At 39.8% G+C, this 17,882-nt stretch overlaps 1 protein-coding gene across 2 annotated transcripts in view; it reads right to left on the minus strand.

Annotated features, from left to right (window-relative positions):
- Ralgapa2 (Ral GTPase activating protein catalytic subunit alpha 2) overlaps positions 1–17,882 on the minus strand; it is a 273,441-nt gene that overhangs the window by 163,911 nt on the left and 91,648 nt on the right. The window contains exons 16-21 of one of the 2 annotated variants that reach the window (XM_028881854.2): positions 16,679–16,843; positions 13,391–13,531; positions 7,367–7,501; positions 4,649–4,737; positions 2,496–2,586; positions 1,050–1,226 (exon numbers count right to left, since the gene is read on the minus strand). In XM_028881854.2, coding sequence (XP_028737687.1) covers positions 1,050–1,226; positions 2,496–2,586; positions 4,649–4,737; positions 7,367–7,501; positions 13,391–13,531; positions 16,679–16,843 — 798 coding nt within the window. The remainder of the gene's footprint in view (positions 1–1,049; positions 1,227–2,495; positions 2,587–4,648; positions 4,738–7,366; positions 7,502–13,390; positions 13,532–16,678; positions 16,844–17,882) is intronic. The other variant, XM_037205268.1, reaches the window with a different exon arrangement.

Below are 17,882 nucleotides of genomic sequence, written 5' to 3' on the forward strand. Positions count from 1 at the left end.
TAGCCTTTATTTTTACTTTTGAGTAATTTTTGGCATTTAAAAGGGGCTTTTATTTCCTATGTGCTTCCTGGCTCAACTCCTAAATGCTAGGACTACAGAGTATGCCTCCATACCCAGAGGGAATTATTAGGTCATTTATTTATTCACATATATGTGACAGGGGTGGTGCATGTATATGTGTGGGAGTACAGGTGTCTAGAGCATGCATGAAGAAGCCAGAAGCTGGATGTCTTCTACTAATCTCTACTTTAGTCCTTTAAAGCTGAGCCTTTTATTGAATTGAAAGCCTGCCTTTTCTGCTAGACTGGCTGGCCAGTGAGTTCCCAGAATCCGCCTGTCTCTGCCCGAAATGCTGGAGTTAGAGGCTTGAACAGCTACACTCAGTTTTTGCTTTTGTTTTTCAATTAATAACTTCTTTATTCAGGAAAAGTAAGTCAAGATCATATTCATATAAATACTGACATTACAGTTCCAGGAATTATTATTATATTTTTTTTAATGGGGCTAGCATTACAGACTGCTGGAAGAAGATGATAACAGGTTTGAGCAGAGTTTCTGGAACCTCACTGACAGGTACTCTTCTAGACATTAAATTGGGTAGCAGCAGGCCACTGTTGTTCATTTTATTAATATGACCCATTATCCCACATATATGTCACAATTTTACAGTGTGTATCAAATATTTTATAATAATTAAAAATTAAATAGTAAGACAGCCAATCCCTTTGTTCTACCTGTGTGGTACATGTAAGCTAAAATCGTATTATTTTCTGTCTCCAAAGGCCTTGGTATGGGTACCATCACTTCTTAGCATAGGAGATAATGGTCACGAGCATAGCAGACTTCCTCCCACATCTGCCTGATTTCAAAACTCATTCCATCCAAGACTCTAAGATTTTACGAGCAATTGTAGGCAGGTGACTGGAGCTGCAAATCCAATGTGGTTGAAAGTGGCATCTCCATTGCACTGCACTAAAGGGTTCAAGTGTCCAGGGCAGGGAACTCTGGGACCTCCTGTTTGTGGCAGTAATCCTCCTCACACAAATTACCTGTTAAGTTTGAAGCATCAGTAGGACTCAGTTGTAACCAGTGGCGGGCATCAGAGTCAGGCACAGCATCTGTGGGAGTGCTGAGTTCTGGGTCCTCGTCACAGGTCTGCCACGGGCTCATGGGCAGCTCTGCCTCATTGCTGGAGCCCACAGCTGTGTCACTACCAGTGCTGTCACCTGGCACACAGAGCAAGCAAAGTTTGAGACTGCAGCTAGATGAAGATAAGGTTCAACATTATCTCCACGTAAGAAACAACACTTGCACGGCTGACAGGCTTTGCTCAGGGGCTTGGGCAGAACCTGAAGAACTTGGTTGGCATGCAGTAATGTCCCTGATGGACACTTGCATAACAAAAATAAATCTTCCAAGTTCAGGGAATTAAAAGGCTTCATAAAGTAGCATTCCGATCAGTGTCTTTGCTCAATTATTCTATGTGCCACAAAGTTACACCAAGTCCTAGTTCCCATTAAGATCTACCCACAACATGAGGAGACAGAGAAACAGGAGGAATGTGGTAGTAACTGATTTCACAGCATTGCAAATTTACTCTGTTATTGCAAACCCAATGTTCAAACTTAAACCCAGGCTGAATCATTCTGGCAGATTCTGGAATGAGGTGTCCTACTACCACAGATCTGCAGCACTGGAAATTTTCTCCTTTAAACATTAGAAGTTTTAATTTGTCACAATGTAATTATGCAGAGATTTTAAGACTTACGGAGTTATTTATTTAATTGGGCACAAGACAAGATAGACTGTTCCATCGCCTGACAGCAGACCCGCTTGCCTAGACAGTTCTACTTCCTAGCACTGCTGACAGTCCTCAGCTGCAATGTCTCTACTGCTGTCCTCTTTCCATTTGTAAAAGTTGCCTTAATAAGCAGACGATCCATCTGTTAGGTCTCACAGCACATCCTCCACAGAGCTACAGGCAACAGAGAGGACAGTGCATGGGAAGAGCTGCATTACGCACCATTGAGGGCCAGTCTGGGCGTGCAGGGGCTGCCACTCAGCTACACTGACAAGGAGGAGACCTGGCCTCTAAGTACAGGCGAGCAGAGCACAGGGCCCAGGCTTCGTAGCCTATGATAACGTCTCAGGATTCCAGTGGGATTTATCTTCACCCACTTGCCCGAGTTGAGTTCCATGTACCTTTGAAGTTTTGTGTTTCTTCCCTGTGGGGGCTTTGTGGGAAAGGTAGCTTTTCCTTATGGGTCTGTCTGCTCCCCTAAATCCCCTTGTTCCTCTAGCCTGAAGAAAGGCCCAGGGATGGAGAGACAAGCCTCTTGGGTATAGATAACTGACTGAACTGTTTTACTAACGGATTAACAACATAATTGCTAAGTTCCTGGATCAAAAATATTCTCCACAACCACCTCTTCCCTACTGACAAGATAAGCACTCCACTCAGAAAAGAAGAAACTAAAGCAGGCCCTGAAACTTACTCTTCTGTCTCTCCCTGCATCTTCCTTGTGTCTGCTGTAAATCATCCTTTAGATCCAGCTCAGCAGGACTGCTGCTCCTTCGAACCAAGATCTTCAGACAAAAAGAAATGCTGCTTTCATTACCGGAAAGTTGAAACTTTTACCAGACTCTTAAGTTCCTAGCCTATTTTTAAATAAAAGAAGCAATAATAGTAACAAAACACTGAATGATGTTTTCCTGTTGAAGGATGTGATCACAAGCTAGTATAATTAAGTTATATGTTTCTCAAGATCTGAAACTCCAATTCATATTTTCTGCTTGGTCAACTGACCCAGCTGAATGGACACACCAAGAAGGGATGCCAAGTCAATCCTGTGGCAATGGTTTATTTTGAAGTTCTATTTGCTTCTCTAGTCAAGTGTACACACCATCCCACAAGTCTCCAGGAGGCCTGAGCTCCCCATGAATGTTTAGGCAGGGAAAGTATAGACTCTACCCAGACTTCCAAAGGGCTGCTCAAAACCTTCCTAGTTAATATACTACAGAATTCTCTGAGCACCAGTAAACACGGGCCCTTATGTTAACACAAAGAATTAAAAAATCAGGAAGTGGGTTGGAGAGATGGCTCAGTGGTTAAGAGCACTGGATGCTCTTCCAGAGGTCCGGAGTTCAATTACCAGCAACCACATGGTGGCTCACAACCATCTATAATGTGATGTGATGCCCTCTGGTGGCATGTAGACATACAGGCAGATAGAGCACTCATACCTTAAAAAACAACAACAACAACAAAAAAAAAAAAAAAATCAGGAGGCAACCTGCATCTTCTAGCAATTTATAGTTTATAGGTCACTATTCAGACTATACAGAGAACTAATACAAGTAAAAGAAAAAAAGTAAATGACAAAAGCCACTGACTGGCATTTCACAGATGAAATATAAACAGCCAATCAACATGAAAAATTTGAACTTTATTAGTAATATAAGAAATTCAAATAAGATGATATCCCATTTCCATGTAGCTGACCTGCAAAAATTTCAGAAGTCTGACAACACAAAGTGATGGTGAGAACTCTTTGTATTGCTGGTAGAGATAAAAGGGTTTAAGCATTTGGGGATGGAGCATTCTCTTGATTGTATAATTTATTAATTCTACTGCTGGACAGTCACACAGAAACATTTGAACATGGAGATCTTGAGAAAAGTCTAAGAAGGTACACAGCTCATCTTTCAGAAAACTAAAATATTGGAAAAAATGCCTATCAACAGAAGAATGGAAAAATAAGTGATATATTCATAATGGAATATCATACAGCAGGGAAAACTCAAATGAATTAAGTACTGCATAATACCATGTGGGTATTCTACAAACATACAACTGAATGAACCTACAGAATATTTTAGAAACTTTAGAAACTACGTAATGCATTGCTTGGAGCCACACACATGTGGATGACAGAGGAAAACAGCCAACACCACAGCACTGTGAAGGGGCGCAAAAGGAAGGGACTATAAAACAAAACAGAACTGGTAGCCAAAGCAACAGAACCAGAACTGTTCTGGCCCATGGGCAGGAATGGGTTGGGTTCATCTGGATCTGTTTCACTTCGAAAAGTGAGATCCATACAGACAAGATGGCACACGTCTTTCTTAAACACAAACACACAGGACCTCAACTCTGCTCTCTTCAGGAAGAGCAGGCCCGGGTCCCTTCTGTTCTATATCTGTATTTTTTATAAATTCTAAGTTTTAAAACACAAAAGAGGTTATCTGAAAGAACAAATTATAGGCCATTTCCTCTTTATGTTTTATATGTTTTTTTAAATAAATACCTACTTTACAAAATAAAAACCACACCAGAGCTTTAGGAAAACTGGGTCAGGTAGGGAATCTGAAAGGAAGGTTTTACAGGCAAGTATACCTGCTCAAAGTGTACTATACAACATAGGACCAGCTGTAAATTCTACATCATGCTAACACACACACCCCCATTTTTGTAGAATTACTGTATTTTATACAGAAAGCAAGCACAACCTTAAGTGACTTCTAGATTATTTGGACCTATAAGCAATCTAAGTGGAAAAAAATGAAAACTATCATCAATAGATTCATTATCATGGTACAATTTATGCTTGTTTCTAACAACAGAGCAGTTTTCTCTTGGAAATCTTACTGTTATTCCTTCATGTTCCCGCTTCACGTGTCCTTTACTCTCTTGAACAGACTTGAAATCTGAAGAGCTCAAATTTGGTGAATTTTGACCTAGAGAGGGGGTAAAAAATGGTAAAATGAATGTTTCAGAAGGTAAAATAGGGGACAAGCAGGCAGGCAGGCTGGCAGAGGTAGAAACAGATAGACAAACCATTGTGTCCAAATGTCATAGGATACATACATGAATTACAGGTCTGCATGGGCAGCATCTACAGGTCCAATCTACACAGAGACCTGGCCTACAGCCCATAGATAGCTTCAGTCGGAGCAAATGGAACACTGTTCACTGTGGCTCATGGGCCCGCTTTAATGGCACTATGCTTCAGTTGGAGCAAATGGAGCACTGTTCACTGCGGCTCACGGGCCCACTTACTGCACTATGCTTCAGTCGGAGCAAATGGAGCACTGTTCACTGCGGCTCACAGGCCCGCTTTAATGGCAGTATGCTTCAGTCGGAGCAAATGGAGCACTGTTCACTGCGGCTCACAGGCCCGCTTTAATGGCACTATGCTGGACAGGGGCATACATCTCATCACTCTGGGGAGGTGGGCTTGGGGACAGCATCTGACAAAAGGTCTGCCTGGGTTGGCCTGTGAAGTAACAGGGCAGGAAGAACAGGACAGCTCTGTTGCCTAAATATAAAGACTAGCACGAGAAAGCTGAAACAGGTTCAATGATTTCAAAGGGGATACCACCACAGAGCCTGCAAAGATTTAAGAAAAGCTCATAAGAGCATCTGAAGAATAATCTGGAGCCAATAAAATTGAAAGAAATTAACAAATTGAACCAGTTTCTAGAAAAACATCAAAGCCAAATTAAGAAAATCAAAGTAGTATTACAGTCCTTTAATTTAAATTTTATATTTGGCAAATAATGCATGTTTATCTTATATAACATGCTGTTTTAAAAGCTACATACATAAATCATCTTAAGCAGCATATGTACTACTGCGCACACTCTTGTAGGCAGAGTACTTAAAAATCTCCTCTTGGCCAGGTGTAGTGGTACATGTCAGTAAGCCAGCACCCAGAGACTAAGGAGTGGACTGCAAGTTCTGGGCCAGCCTGGGCTAATAGAGACCCTTTTTCTTAACAAACAAGCAATGCTCTCTGAGCTCTTGAGGAAGGAAGCACCCTGGACTGTGTGTGCACTGGGTCACTGGAGCTTTTCTTCTCTCAGGAGAAGTTTGTTAAAATTTGAAAGGATTTGAAAACTTTCTTATAGGAAAACTCCAAGCAACTGGTAAATTTTCCCAAATATTTAAGGGATTTTTTTTTCTTTGTTTCTCCTGATAGTCCTATGTATTAAATCCAGGGCCTCCTAGATGCTAGGCAAATATTCTACCACAAAGTATATACCATAATCCACACAAACGCCTTTAAGGAATAGAAAATTTTCAGATATTTGCTATACTTTCTTATTTCAAGGGGGCTTCTAAGAAAAAGCTTCCCTCCTCGTTTGCTGACCCTGACGTTAGAAGACACAGGCTAACCTGTTGACAAACACGGCAGGTTGTTTTCTGGCTGACTCACGGATCTAAGGTGACCAAAGTGACATGGAACTAAAAAGCCAGGACATTTACTGACACTGTACACACTGAAGTGTGTTTTTTCCTCTATCGTAGCAGCTGAGTCCCTCCTCACCTTCCACACCCTGCTGCTGTTGAAAGCTAGACAAACCTAATGCATGCTCTGAAAAGGTTCTTTTCAACCTCAGTGAAGTCTGCGAGCTGCTAATAAACTCTCACACAGCTGGTCAGCTTTCATTCCCATTTCAACCCTCCAGCTCTTCCCAGAGCCTGACCCTCACTGCCTTCTGACCTGCTAAGCTTCTTCACTTTGGGAACATTCTCTGTCCCTCCTCCTCCAGTCACTGCAGACTCCTCTCTAGTTCCCAGTCATGCCAAACTTGAGGACTACAGATGCATAGGTATTAGATAAATATATTCAATAGCAAAAAAGTTTCACTTCCAGAGGTCACATTCTTGGGATCAAATTAAAAAGTAAATACCTGGGCTGGGGAGATGGCTCAATGGTAAAGTGCCTGCTGTGCAAACATAAGGTCCTGAGTTCAGATTCCCCAGAGGCCATGCAAAATAAAAAGCTGCACCAGGCAGCAAGAGGCTGTAACCTGGGGCAGGGCAGAGGGAAACAAGAGGCTCCTTGGAGCTCACTGGTAAGCTTGCAGATCAGGAAAAGCTCTGCTTCAAACTAAATAAACAAATAAATAGTCAAACTAAATAAACAAATAAATAGGTTGAAAGCCATCAAGGAAAGAAAGCTCACGTCAACCTCTGGCCTCCAGATATATTCACATAGACATAGACACACACACACACACACACACACACACACACACACACACACACACACTAACAACATATATATACACACGTAACACCCCTTCTTCTTTGAAACAGATATTTAGAATAAATGTAGTAAGTAACACTACCTGCAGCTTACCCCCATCCCAAGCCCAAATCTATGGCTTTGTACTAAATAACTAAGGACTCAGCCAGCCCCAGGGTAATTAATCCTTATACTTACTTGGGAGGCAGGAGGAAACTTGTGAGTTCGAGGCCAGCTTGGTCAACAAAATTCCAAGCTTGCCAGGGAAAAAAGAGAAATGCTGTCTCAAAATGAATCAATCAATCAAACAAACAACTCAAGATTCCACTTACCTTGAGAAGAATCTGAGCACAAAGGCTCAGTGATGTCAGAGGTGCTGCTGCTCCGGGGGACCTGCTGCTGTCCCACCACAAGATAATCAGTGTCAGCTGCAGGTGTACTTTCTGCCTGCTGGAATTCCTCCACTTCTGAAAGCATTAACACAAAACAAACAGGACTGTGGTCGGGGATTTAAAAAAAAAAAAATTCACACTTAAAAAACATTAAGTTTCAGATTTTCTTTTTTTAGAAACCAGACTGCAGTAAGATAATCTACATGGGGGCTGAAGAGATGGCTCAGCAGTCAAGAGCACTGGCTGCTCTTCCAAAGGACCTGGGTTCAATTCCCAGCTTCTCAGCACCCACATGGCAGCTCACAACTGTCTATAACTCCAGTTCCAGGGGATCTGACACCCTCACACCAATGAACATAAACTAAAGTTAAACTTAAAAAAAAAAAGGTAATCTGCATGAACATCATCAAACTTCCTGTATTTATTAACACTAACATTCCACTCCACAATATGTTTTTCTTAAGTTCCAATTGGCCTTTTGTTTCCCAGGTGAAAGAAAGGGGCAAGGGAAGAAAACCACAAAAATGGTCGATAACTCTGAGTTATTTCAAATTTCCTAGCAGGGAGCAAAGACTCAGCCATGTAGGAAATGCAGAGATAGATAAATAATACTTGAAGAGAGCATAGGTGGTACCCCCCAACATTAAATTAAGATGAAAAGAAACAAGAATTCTAACTGTACTACTCCTTCTAACAGATAATGTACAACTGTGCAAAATAAAGTGCTATTCAATCCTCATACTACCAAGTGCAAAGCTGAACTAGTCACTAAGCACAAAAATGATCCACATGGTATAAAATGGAAAACCAAAGATGAACACTCACCACCAGAAAGTTTTGCTAATATTTTACAGCCTCTATTGCCCTGGAGAATGGGTTCTCTCCCAGCTCATTTCTAAATGCCAGCTCATTTTAATCTTTTAGGACCAGCCACAGCACTCTACCCGCTCCCTCTAGACTTGCAGTCTCAGGACTGCAGTATCTTCTGCCTGGGTCATCAGAAGAGCCTGCTAACTAGTCACTGTCTCCTTCTTTTTGCTATTCTCTTGCATCGCTGCCAGAGAGGCACCACTGAAATGAAGATGTAACTGTGTCTGTCATCAGTCCACCTGGCCTGTCTCAAACCTACCTCACAAGTCCATCCCCAGTCTTCATGCAAGAGCTCCCACTCTCTAAATTTAGTCTCAACAATACTGATCCTTCTGGCTCCTGCTGCTCTCTTCCTCCTGCTCCTCACTCCCCTCTGCGAATCTCAGCCCTGTCCCCTGTCCCTCATCCCCATGCTGCACAAAGCACTACAACTATGCATCTTGCTATGCATGTTCCACACTGGACTCCAAACTCACTGATGCTATCATAAAATTCCATATCCCCATGCCCATGTCACCATATTTTCCAAAAATAAAAAATTAATCAGTGAAAATTTTACTACTTTTAAAAGGAGAGTTCTCAAAACTCAGTCTATATTATCTAAACTGGCTATGTCATTGGTTCCTCATCTGAAATGGAGATTCATTGCCAATGAAGTCCTCCCCTCTGGACATAAACCATAGTAAGGATCACTGTAGCTAAGGAGATGTGTGTACACAAGATGATTCTGAGTTTAATACACGGAATTTCCACAAAGGGTTGCTGCTCTGCTTTTTCTACCTAAATGAAAATTCTTGTTTTCCGCTATAATGGTACAATTACAAGGCTCAAACATGAGCTTTGTGTGAGTGTTAACTATGAATTGAAGTTCCATCGTCTTAGACCACAATTTAAAGCTGGATGCTACTGGGAACCTGAGCCCAGAGAGAAGACAGGCCAAGATAGCATGGAGAGACAGTCTCATCTTCCCCAGGCCATCTTTGCCTAGTGCTTCTCTTGGGCACCAAAGAACTGTTCATTTCTCCATAAAGGACACACAAGCATAGGTGCACATTTTTAGTCTACCTATACATCCTAGAGCAAAGACTAGGCCCTTTCCATAGGTTTGCTAGACTCTCTAGTACTAGGTCCCTCAACACTACGGCCAGCCCTTCCAATCACCTTTTTATTCTAATTTTACGAGATGGCGAAATGAAGATACTGTATTTGTCACTCCTGTATCAGTAGAGGGAGCCCAAGAGCTTCCTAACTAGCTGAAAAATAATTGGCAGTGCCCATTTTTGTGGACAGAGGGAAGAGTGGGTTTTTTTCCCCCTGAAGCCTGGTGCCAAACAGTGGTGGACGCCAGTTTCTGGGTTCTGAGCAGAAGTAAATAAAAGCTGAGCCAACACTGGCAGTGTCTTTCTAAAGATAAAGAAGATCGCCATCTGGCGGGATGCGGCACAGCCACAGCACCATGGCTTCCAAATTAGAGTGTCCCCACTGGTCCTCAACACAGCAGACGGAGGATGAGGAGCCTGCTACCACCAGCTGTCTGCCTTCCCAACAGGCGGGCCTAATGCATCTTTTAAGGCTTTGATTTTGCAAAACTGTTAAGAGGGACTTCTCAGGTGGAGAAAGTCCAAGCCTGTAGAAAGAACCGGAAATGGCAGGGATGGAAGAATTAGAGACGACAGCCACATACCTTACTGTTCTGTTAGGGCCTACTCTTGGAGTTGACTGTCAATTGAGAAAATGTGTAAAAAGGAATTTTCAATTATTCTTATGTCATAATATAAATCCGATTTGTAGCTTTGAAGGTGTACACTTCATGGACTTGTGTGTGTGCCACACTGTCCGTATTCAATAAGAGCTCTACACAAATGGGTAGGAGAATGACACTTTAACACCTTTCCCTTCCTAACGGCTCTTGGGCTCCCTCTGCTGGCATGATGTTGAAGAAAGCATTGGGCTAAGGTTGCTCCTGTTCATGTTGAGTTGTTCTTTTGTAACTAATGAAAATGATTTTAACACTGATATAAAATGTAAAGACACAGGGTTGCCTGTCAAACAGAAAAATAACATCTGAGTTACATAACAATGGTGCAATAAATCTCAGATTCCATACATCCTGTTTTGAATGTCACACAATTTCTGTTTGAATCACTTTGAAGAGCTGAATTCTGCCTCAGATTCTAAGTTAATTTATCCTCTGTGAAGTCTAATAATACCCAATTTAGAAGCACTAACTTTCCTGTCTCTTGAGAGTATATGTAGTTACTCAACACCATTACTAACCCACTACTTTCTAAAGCTCCATTGAAAACATCAGCAAAATGATCATAAGGATTTATTTCTCTTACCCCCACTAAGAGTCAGCATGACTGAACTAAATGTGTAAGCTCTTCAGTTAACTTCTATTTTCTCCAGATGTCTGTCTACTTTTTATTCACTCTTTAATTGCAGACTTCCTTATTCCATCTTATTAAATGCAGCAAGGCTCTGTCTCCAATAAGAAAGTACTATGTTCCATTTATCCCCCATACAAGGCTACACAAGCAAAATTAGAGTGTAAGGCCCTAGTTATAAAAACACAATCATAGATGCCAACTTGACCTTCTAAAAGCTCAGAAGATGCTATCCATTTAACACCTTGGATGTCCACAAGGTCACGCTTACTGAGGGTAAATCAGTCCAGGTCATAACAAGAAGCACTTCCATGGCACATATGAACAAGATACAGAAGCAGCTAAGCAAGACCTGCCCTTAGGTCCCCAAGGTAAGATAAGTAAGGTAAGTCAATCTGCTAGTTATAACCACTACAATACTCCCAAAAGAAAAAGAAAAATCTACTCTTGCATAGCATGAAAGTGCTACAGACTGATAAATGTCCCAACACAGCAAGCAGTCAACATTGACAGCTGAGAGGGACTGTTCTCAAGAAAAAGAAAGAGGACTCCCCAGCTGGCACACCCCTTCCCAGGTGCATGTTTTTCTCTCAACGCAGCTACTCAGATTAATGGAAATGGATGGTTTTGACTCTCCCCAAATTCAAACACCACTGCTTCCTGTACCTCCAAATCCACTGCCAATGCTTCTATTATTACAATTTGGGCGAGTTGACAACTCACAGACTAGAAACCAAAACGAGGACTACTGCCATCAATAAAAACAAAGTTAGCAAGCACTGAAACAGTAAAACAAAAGGAAAAACAAACAAACAAACAAACAAACAAAATACTCAACTTGTGGCCAGAAAGGAAAATTTAAAGAGCCTGCTTGATACTTAGTCACAGTTTAGCAGGAGATGCCCATCCACTCAGATGTACATTAAAACCCAAACTCAAGGCTGCAAATCGCCAACCAGGAAGAATATATACTCCTAGGGCTGGTACACACTTCCCTTGGCCTAGTCTACCGACAGGGCAGTCACAAAGGACAACGATGGCATTCTAACTAATAAAGGACAGTCAGACTAGTCAGACTGAGAAGGCACTCATTACTGTAGCTGTCAGATGAAATGGCAGCTTCATCAGTGTGTCTTCAGTCACCCTGCTATAAAAACCAGGAGTAAAGATGGTAAAGACAGGGAAACCCAGACCTGGTCCAGCCTGCTCCATTTGACAGCGCCATAGGCGTTGCCATATTTGCATACTTAAGGCTTGACCATCTTCTGAATATATCAGCAGAGTATTCAGCAGCATCTCTGTCTCCACCCACTAGATGCCAACAGCACCATCTTACTGTGACAACCAAAAACGGCTCCAGATGCTGCCAATCATCCTGGTTGACAGTTATGCGGTAAACCGCTCAGCTTCTGCAGGAGCCATGTACACACACATAAGCACCAAGTATTTAAGTAATTCAAAATACAACCCTGGATAAGAACAAAACTTTTAAAAATGAAGCTATGAATAGGAAGGTATTTTTCTGAGAACATATTCCAGAAAATCTAGTGAGAAAACCTAAGTGAAACAGTGTGGAAATAAAATAGACTGTAAAATAAAACTTTTCACATTAAAAGATTTCTTTCTGGTGTCAATCAGTCAAATATATAGCAAATTTGTTTAAAGACCTCATTAATTATCTCTAAGAAGTGCATTTTCAGGAACATCTAATCCTCACTCATTTACTATTCAAGCAGCAACTTAACTGGTGGTGGCCCCTTTCCAATGCCATCTATTGTCTTAACACTCAGTGTTCACTAAAGCAACACTATCACCCCCACTCTCAGTTACAACTAACTCTTCCTCATGGTATTTTACTTACGCTTTGATTTTGCTTTGCCAAACTACAATAGCACTTTAGTGTTTGTGCTACAGAAACCGTAATTAGGCTATCTCTAATATTTAAAGAATCCTAATCTATGTGTCAGAACTCAAAATGTAAAAGGAATATGAAAATTTTTCTCTATTAACTAAGCTCTCATTCATCTTAAAATGACTAAAAAAATATCTCTTTGTAGATATAATTATTCACTACAGAAAGTAAATTCCTTTTGAGAGTGACTAGGAAAAACAAGAGAAAACTCACTTTTGGTACTGCAATACCTCCTCCCTTTATAACTAGCACAAGGTAATTACACACGGTGTTGGTACACAGTGTAGCATCTTGATGCAAGGACAGTGTGGGCAATGTGCCATCAGACCAGGATAACTAGTGTATCTATCACTCTCACCATTTATTTAACAAGTTCTCCATAGAGGACACTTGGCTCCCTACCCTGGCTATGTCAAGACACACAGTGGATTATTATTAACTATATTCACCTTACTGTGCTAGTACTATAATATCATGAGAAAAAAAAAAAAACACAAATGAACTAATTTCAGTTTCAACTGTGTGAAGTCTAAGAATAAAAATGTTTTGAAAATTAGAATTATTTAGCTTTTTTCTTGTTTGTTTTAACTAAAACCTCAATTATCAGCATGAATCTGATAACCAGGAAGATTATAGAATTTTTTTACTGCCTAGTTGCTACTAACCATGAACTACACAAAAACAACCACCAGTATTCTTTGAAATTTAACACAAGTGAAACCGACAGCCTCCTGAATGTGACCGGAGACAGAAGCCTGGGGACACAGATGGATACACAAGACAGCATTACAGTACCTGACAGCCTGTGAGAGCAAGAAGAGTAAGAGAGACCAGGGAAGAGAGCGCTCACGGTATGGAGGAGGAGCGGGACGCTTTTAGTGGCAGGCAAAGCCTCAGAGAGGTGGACACAGTTGCTGATAGACTGGCTTCGCTTAGCTTCCAGGAGAGATAAAGCAACATTACATCAGAGCACAGCGAGACCTTTCATCACTTCTAAGTTCTTATGGTGCTGCAATTCCTTTAACATTTAAAGGAAGCCATTTTAAGTTTTGAAAGAAGTCAATAAAATCAGAGTACTTAATCACAGTCTCTAAATACAGCCAACTTTCAGTCGAGCACTGACGTCTTAGAATGGTCACTCCACACAAAAAACTTGTTTCATTTGGGAATGCTCCAGGCATTACCCTTTCTTTTGCTGCTGTGTGTCAGAGTGGACCTGAAGGATGTCTGGGCTGCTTGCTCAAGCACAGCCCATTATTACATTATTAGCCCATTATTATCTCTTCCTAAAGAATACACATACAAAGACCACAGTGAGAAAAGGAAAATGTAGTCCAATACAAAACATTTTCTATTAAGTAATAAATAATTCAGAAATTGAACTACTGAGAGCTGACTGTATTTAAAAGCTAACCACTTAGTGAACTAAATGTCCCAGAAGTTCATGAATATATGAACCAGATATTTTATTAGATATCCATGAAAACTATCTTTTTATATTGTATTTCACATTTAGTAAGAACAAGGTTTCTCAGTATCAACTTTTGTTTCTCACACATTGTTGGTTAAATAAACATTTAATAAAACAAATACAGAAAGAGAACATGTTTTAAAGTCAGTGCTATCCTTAAAATCAAAATACAAAGGATTATTTGCTCTGTTGTTTTTTTTATGTACCTCTGCTAAGTATACATGAAAAAACTATACACAAGGGTGGCACATTTGCAGAAACTGAAACAAACTTTCTACTTTATTGTCCCTTTCCCTATGCCTTGCTATCAGCATTTCCAGCAATGAAATTATTACATAACTCGTGTGTGTGTGTGTGTGTGTGTGTGTGTGTGTGTGTGTGAGAGAGAGAGAGAGAGAGAGAGACAGAGAGAGAGAGAGAGAGAGAGAGAGAGAGAGAGAGAGAGAGAGAGAGAATATGTAAAGGGCAGTGACCACATAAATGTCCAAGTGTAAAAGATTTGTTTATCTCAGTATATGGCCAAGATTTTATTTGAGCACTGTTTAAAGAGCTTTCCTTTTATAAAACAAATGATTGTGCATTTTTCCAAAATGGACCACCATGCAATTTAAAAATAGTAAAATACTGGCTGTTTTATGTGGCAATTAAGACTCACTTGGATCACTTTGAGAGTTTAGAAATCTGAATTTTCACCATCATTGACATTCAGGGCCAGAGTTATCTTTCCATGCCAGGCCACTTCAGTTACACTGACTTCTCTGGTGTCACCATCAGTGACAGCATCTTTACCTAACTGAAAATCTGTGAATCATTATGTGAATATTTTAAACTGCTCTTAATGAAATTAGAGAAACAAAGCTACTTTTGAGTGTCTATCCCATAATAATTACTGCTAACTGCTAACTCCTCCTAAGAACAGTGAGAACTGTTTCAGTGAACTTCTGCTCTCACAGAAACTCCTTCTACACACTCAAACTACAGGGAAAACACTCTGGGCTTTGTTAAAAAGTAGGAAAATAAAACTAAGTAAAATTACCCATGTGTATTATTAATCAGTCTTATTAAACCGCAAGGTATAAAAAATCTTCAATAGCCATTAATAGGTAACAACTGATTCACAACATTAAGCATTTTAAAAGATATAAAATACAATAAGAAATGCATATATACGCACACATAGATGTGTATATATAAAGCATAAAGATATTAGACTTGTGCAATTGATGGACTTCACTGTCTTTCAAAAATAAAACAGTTCCAGGCTTTTAAAATTTAGCTAATTCTAAAAGCCAACCTTATAGTTTTAAAGTACATATTTCACAAATATCTTTACAAAACCTTTGAAAAAGGTTTGTCCAATGTCACATGGCCCTTCAAATGCTTGAGAACATTTTTAAACATAGCCTGCCTTTTCTGAGTGTTTTCTAAAGCATGCTGATGCTTCTAACTATACAGTTGGTTTATAACATCTGGTGGAAATTAAGATTTTTTAGTGTCATATGAGACGTGCATGTACTTGATGCTGATCATCATGTATGAATAAAATGCTGTGTTTTTGGATTAGTGCTTATACTTGGAATTCAAGGGTGGTGAAGGCAGCGTAAGACTGCACAGCTTGGGAGGACATTGCCTTTGCCACATGCTTCTCATCTCTTTCACTGAAGGATCCAGTGATGGCAAGGAAGACCGTAGGAGTTGAACTGTGAACGGAAATCAGTGGGCGTCCTCAGTACTGAATGTTTTTTGAAACTGTCTCTTTTTGGGAGACAGAATGAAGAAAAACTAACAGAAAAGATGGTGCAGATAATTAAAATGAGAATTGCCAGTAAATGCTAAGGCATAAAGAATGAGGAACAATACACCTAGATGAAACCATCAACAGGATGCTAAACCATCTATATTAGGCTTTTAACAAGCAATGAACAAAATATGTTAAACTTAACAAATATTTGTTTTATGGCCTGACGATCTTATTTATATTTTTCTAAAGCTGTTGATTATCAACTCTAATTGTATGGTACTGCTGATGAGAGAAACTATTAGAACTGAGATAAGGTTGTTTCAGTCCTAAATCAGAGCACAAAGAGAGGAGAGAACCTTCTTGTCTTCATCTTGAATATCAGCTTCCCTTTTAGATTTGGCCCTTGCCATAGTAAAATGCAACAAAGCTGTCTGGTCATCGGTGGGCTCTCCATCACGTAAAAGTGGTAGTACAAATAGGCTGTAACAGCAGCATCCACAGGCATGGGAGCTCAAAGTCTTCAAAGAAGTCAAAAATGAGAATGTCTTCATTTGTTCCTAAAACCAAGTGTCACCCTCCTTTTCTTCACTAGAACCAGTTATCACAAGACTCCTAAAGGAGCACTGCCTAGCAATGACATCACTGAGGGTGAAGGTATATTTATCAAGCTCCCTTTTCACAGTAGAGACTTTAAAAAGAAATAGTAAAACCTGTGACTTGAGAAGTACCCAGAACTGAAACTTGAAAAGATACAGATTTCATTTATTAAAATATCTAATATTTAAATTCTGAGAACTTTAAAATGTTTATTCCTATAAATTCATTTAAATAGCCATTAGATTTGTTTAGTGATATTTAAACAAATATTTACCAGTTGCTTTTTGGCGAACAATATTTCTTGCCTTCTCAACTCCTGGTGCTCCAGATGTGGTAGCACTTCGGAATCTCATTGGCTCAGTCACATCTGGATGGCTACGCCAGCTGAGGGAAAAGGATCTACCCACAGCAGTCCCTTTTTGGGAATCTGGAATACAACCTGATAAAGGATAAGATGAGAAAAACAATTAAATTCTAAAATCTGAATTTGTTACTCATTTTACTGCCTAGGCTGTTCAGCAAATAGCAAACATACAATTGTATATTAACAGTAGTCAAGAAATGGCCTATGTACAACACTGCACCAGCAGATTCCCACGCTGCAAATTAAGAACTGCTTCCTTGTGTTGCAATTTAAGAAGAGATATCAGTAACTGCAAAATACTTGCTACCAAAGTATTTTTAATTTCCAACAGTTTCATGATAATTGTATCGTCATAGTATTTACTTCCACATATAAAAGTACATATTAACCAATCTTTCCCACTATAAGAACAATGTCATATCAACTTATGCCAATGTTCCCATGATACTTTAAAAGCCATCACTTATAGGCCAAAAGCTTTAAAGTACCGATGTTAAAATGGTACTGGCTTCTGAAGACTTCAACCCAGCCACAAACCCCACAGAAACCCATGAACTCGAACGCCAACTTGGTCAAATGGGTAAGTTAATGAAAATCTACAAATAATTTAAAATCTCATTTCAGAAAAGTTTCAAAACGATGTAACAAAGTGGTCTGAGGTTTGACTTCTATTTTCTATAGTGTTCTGGTCAATTATTTTAAAGAAAGGTCAAGGACCCAAAAGAAATACAGAAGGAAAGAGAATAAGACATTTAGGAGATTTTTTTTTTTCTCAGACATAATGTAGACAGTAGATACAACTTGTGCCTCATTTTCTCATCAAGTTCCCTTGGTTTTGATTTTCTGTTTTCACTAGTTTAGTGCTTAGGCCTATGTTTGTATAATAAATATTTAAATCACTTATTAGAATAAGGCAGTATAAATTAAGATGTTTGTCATGGTCATTATTTAAAGAATTCATTGTATCTCTCTGGAAAACAGTACTTTTGAAGTTGTTTATTTTCCCAATGCTATTTTATTTCTTCATGGGACTATGTTTATATACTAGGTAGGAAGAAAGACCTTTAGGTATGCGTGTGTGTGTGTGTGTGTGTGTGTGTGTGTGTGTGTGTGT

The sequence above is a fragment of the Peromyscus leucopus genome, chromosome 4 (genome assembly GCF_004664715.2).
Source record: "Peromyscus leucopus breed LL Stock chromosome 4, UCI_PerLeu_2.1, whole genome shotgun sequence".
Lineage (NCBI taxonomy): Eukaryota > Metazoa > Chordata > Mammalia > Rodentia > Cricetidae > Peromyscus > Peromyscus leucopus.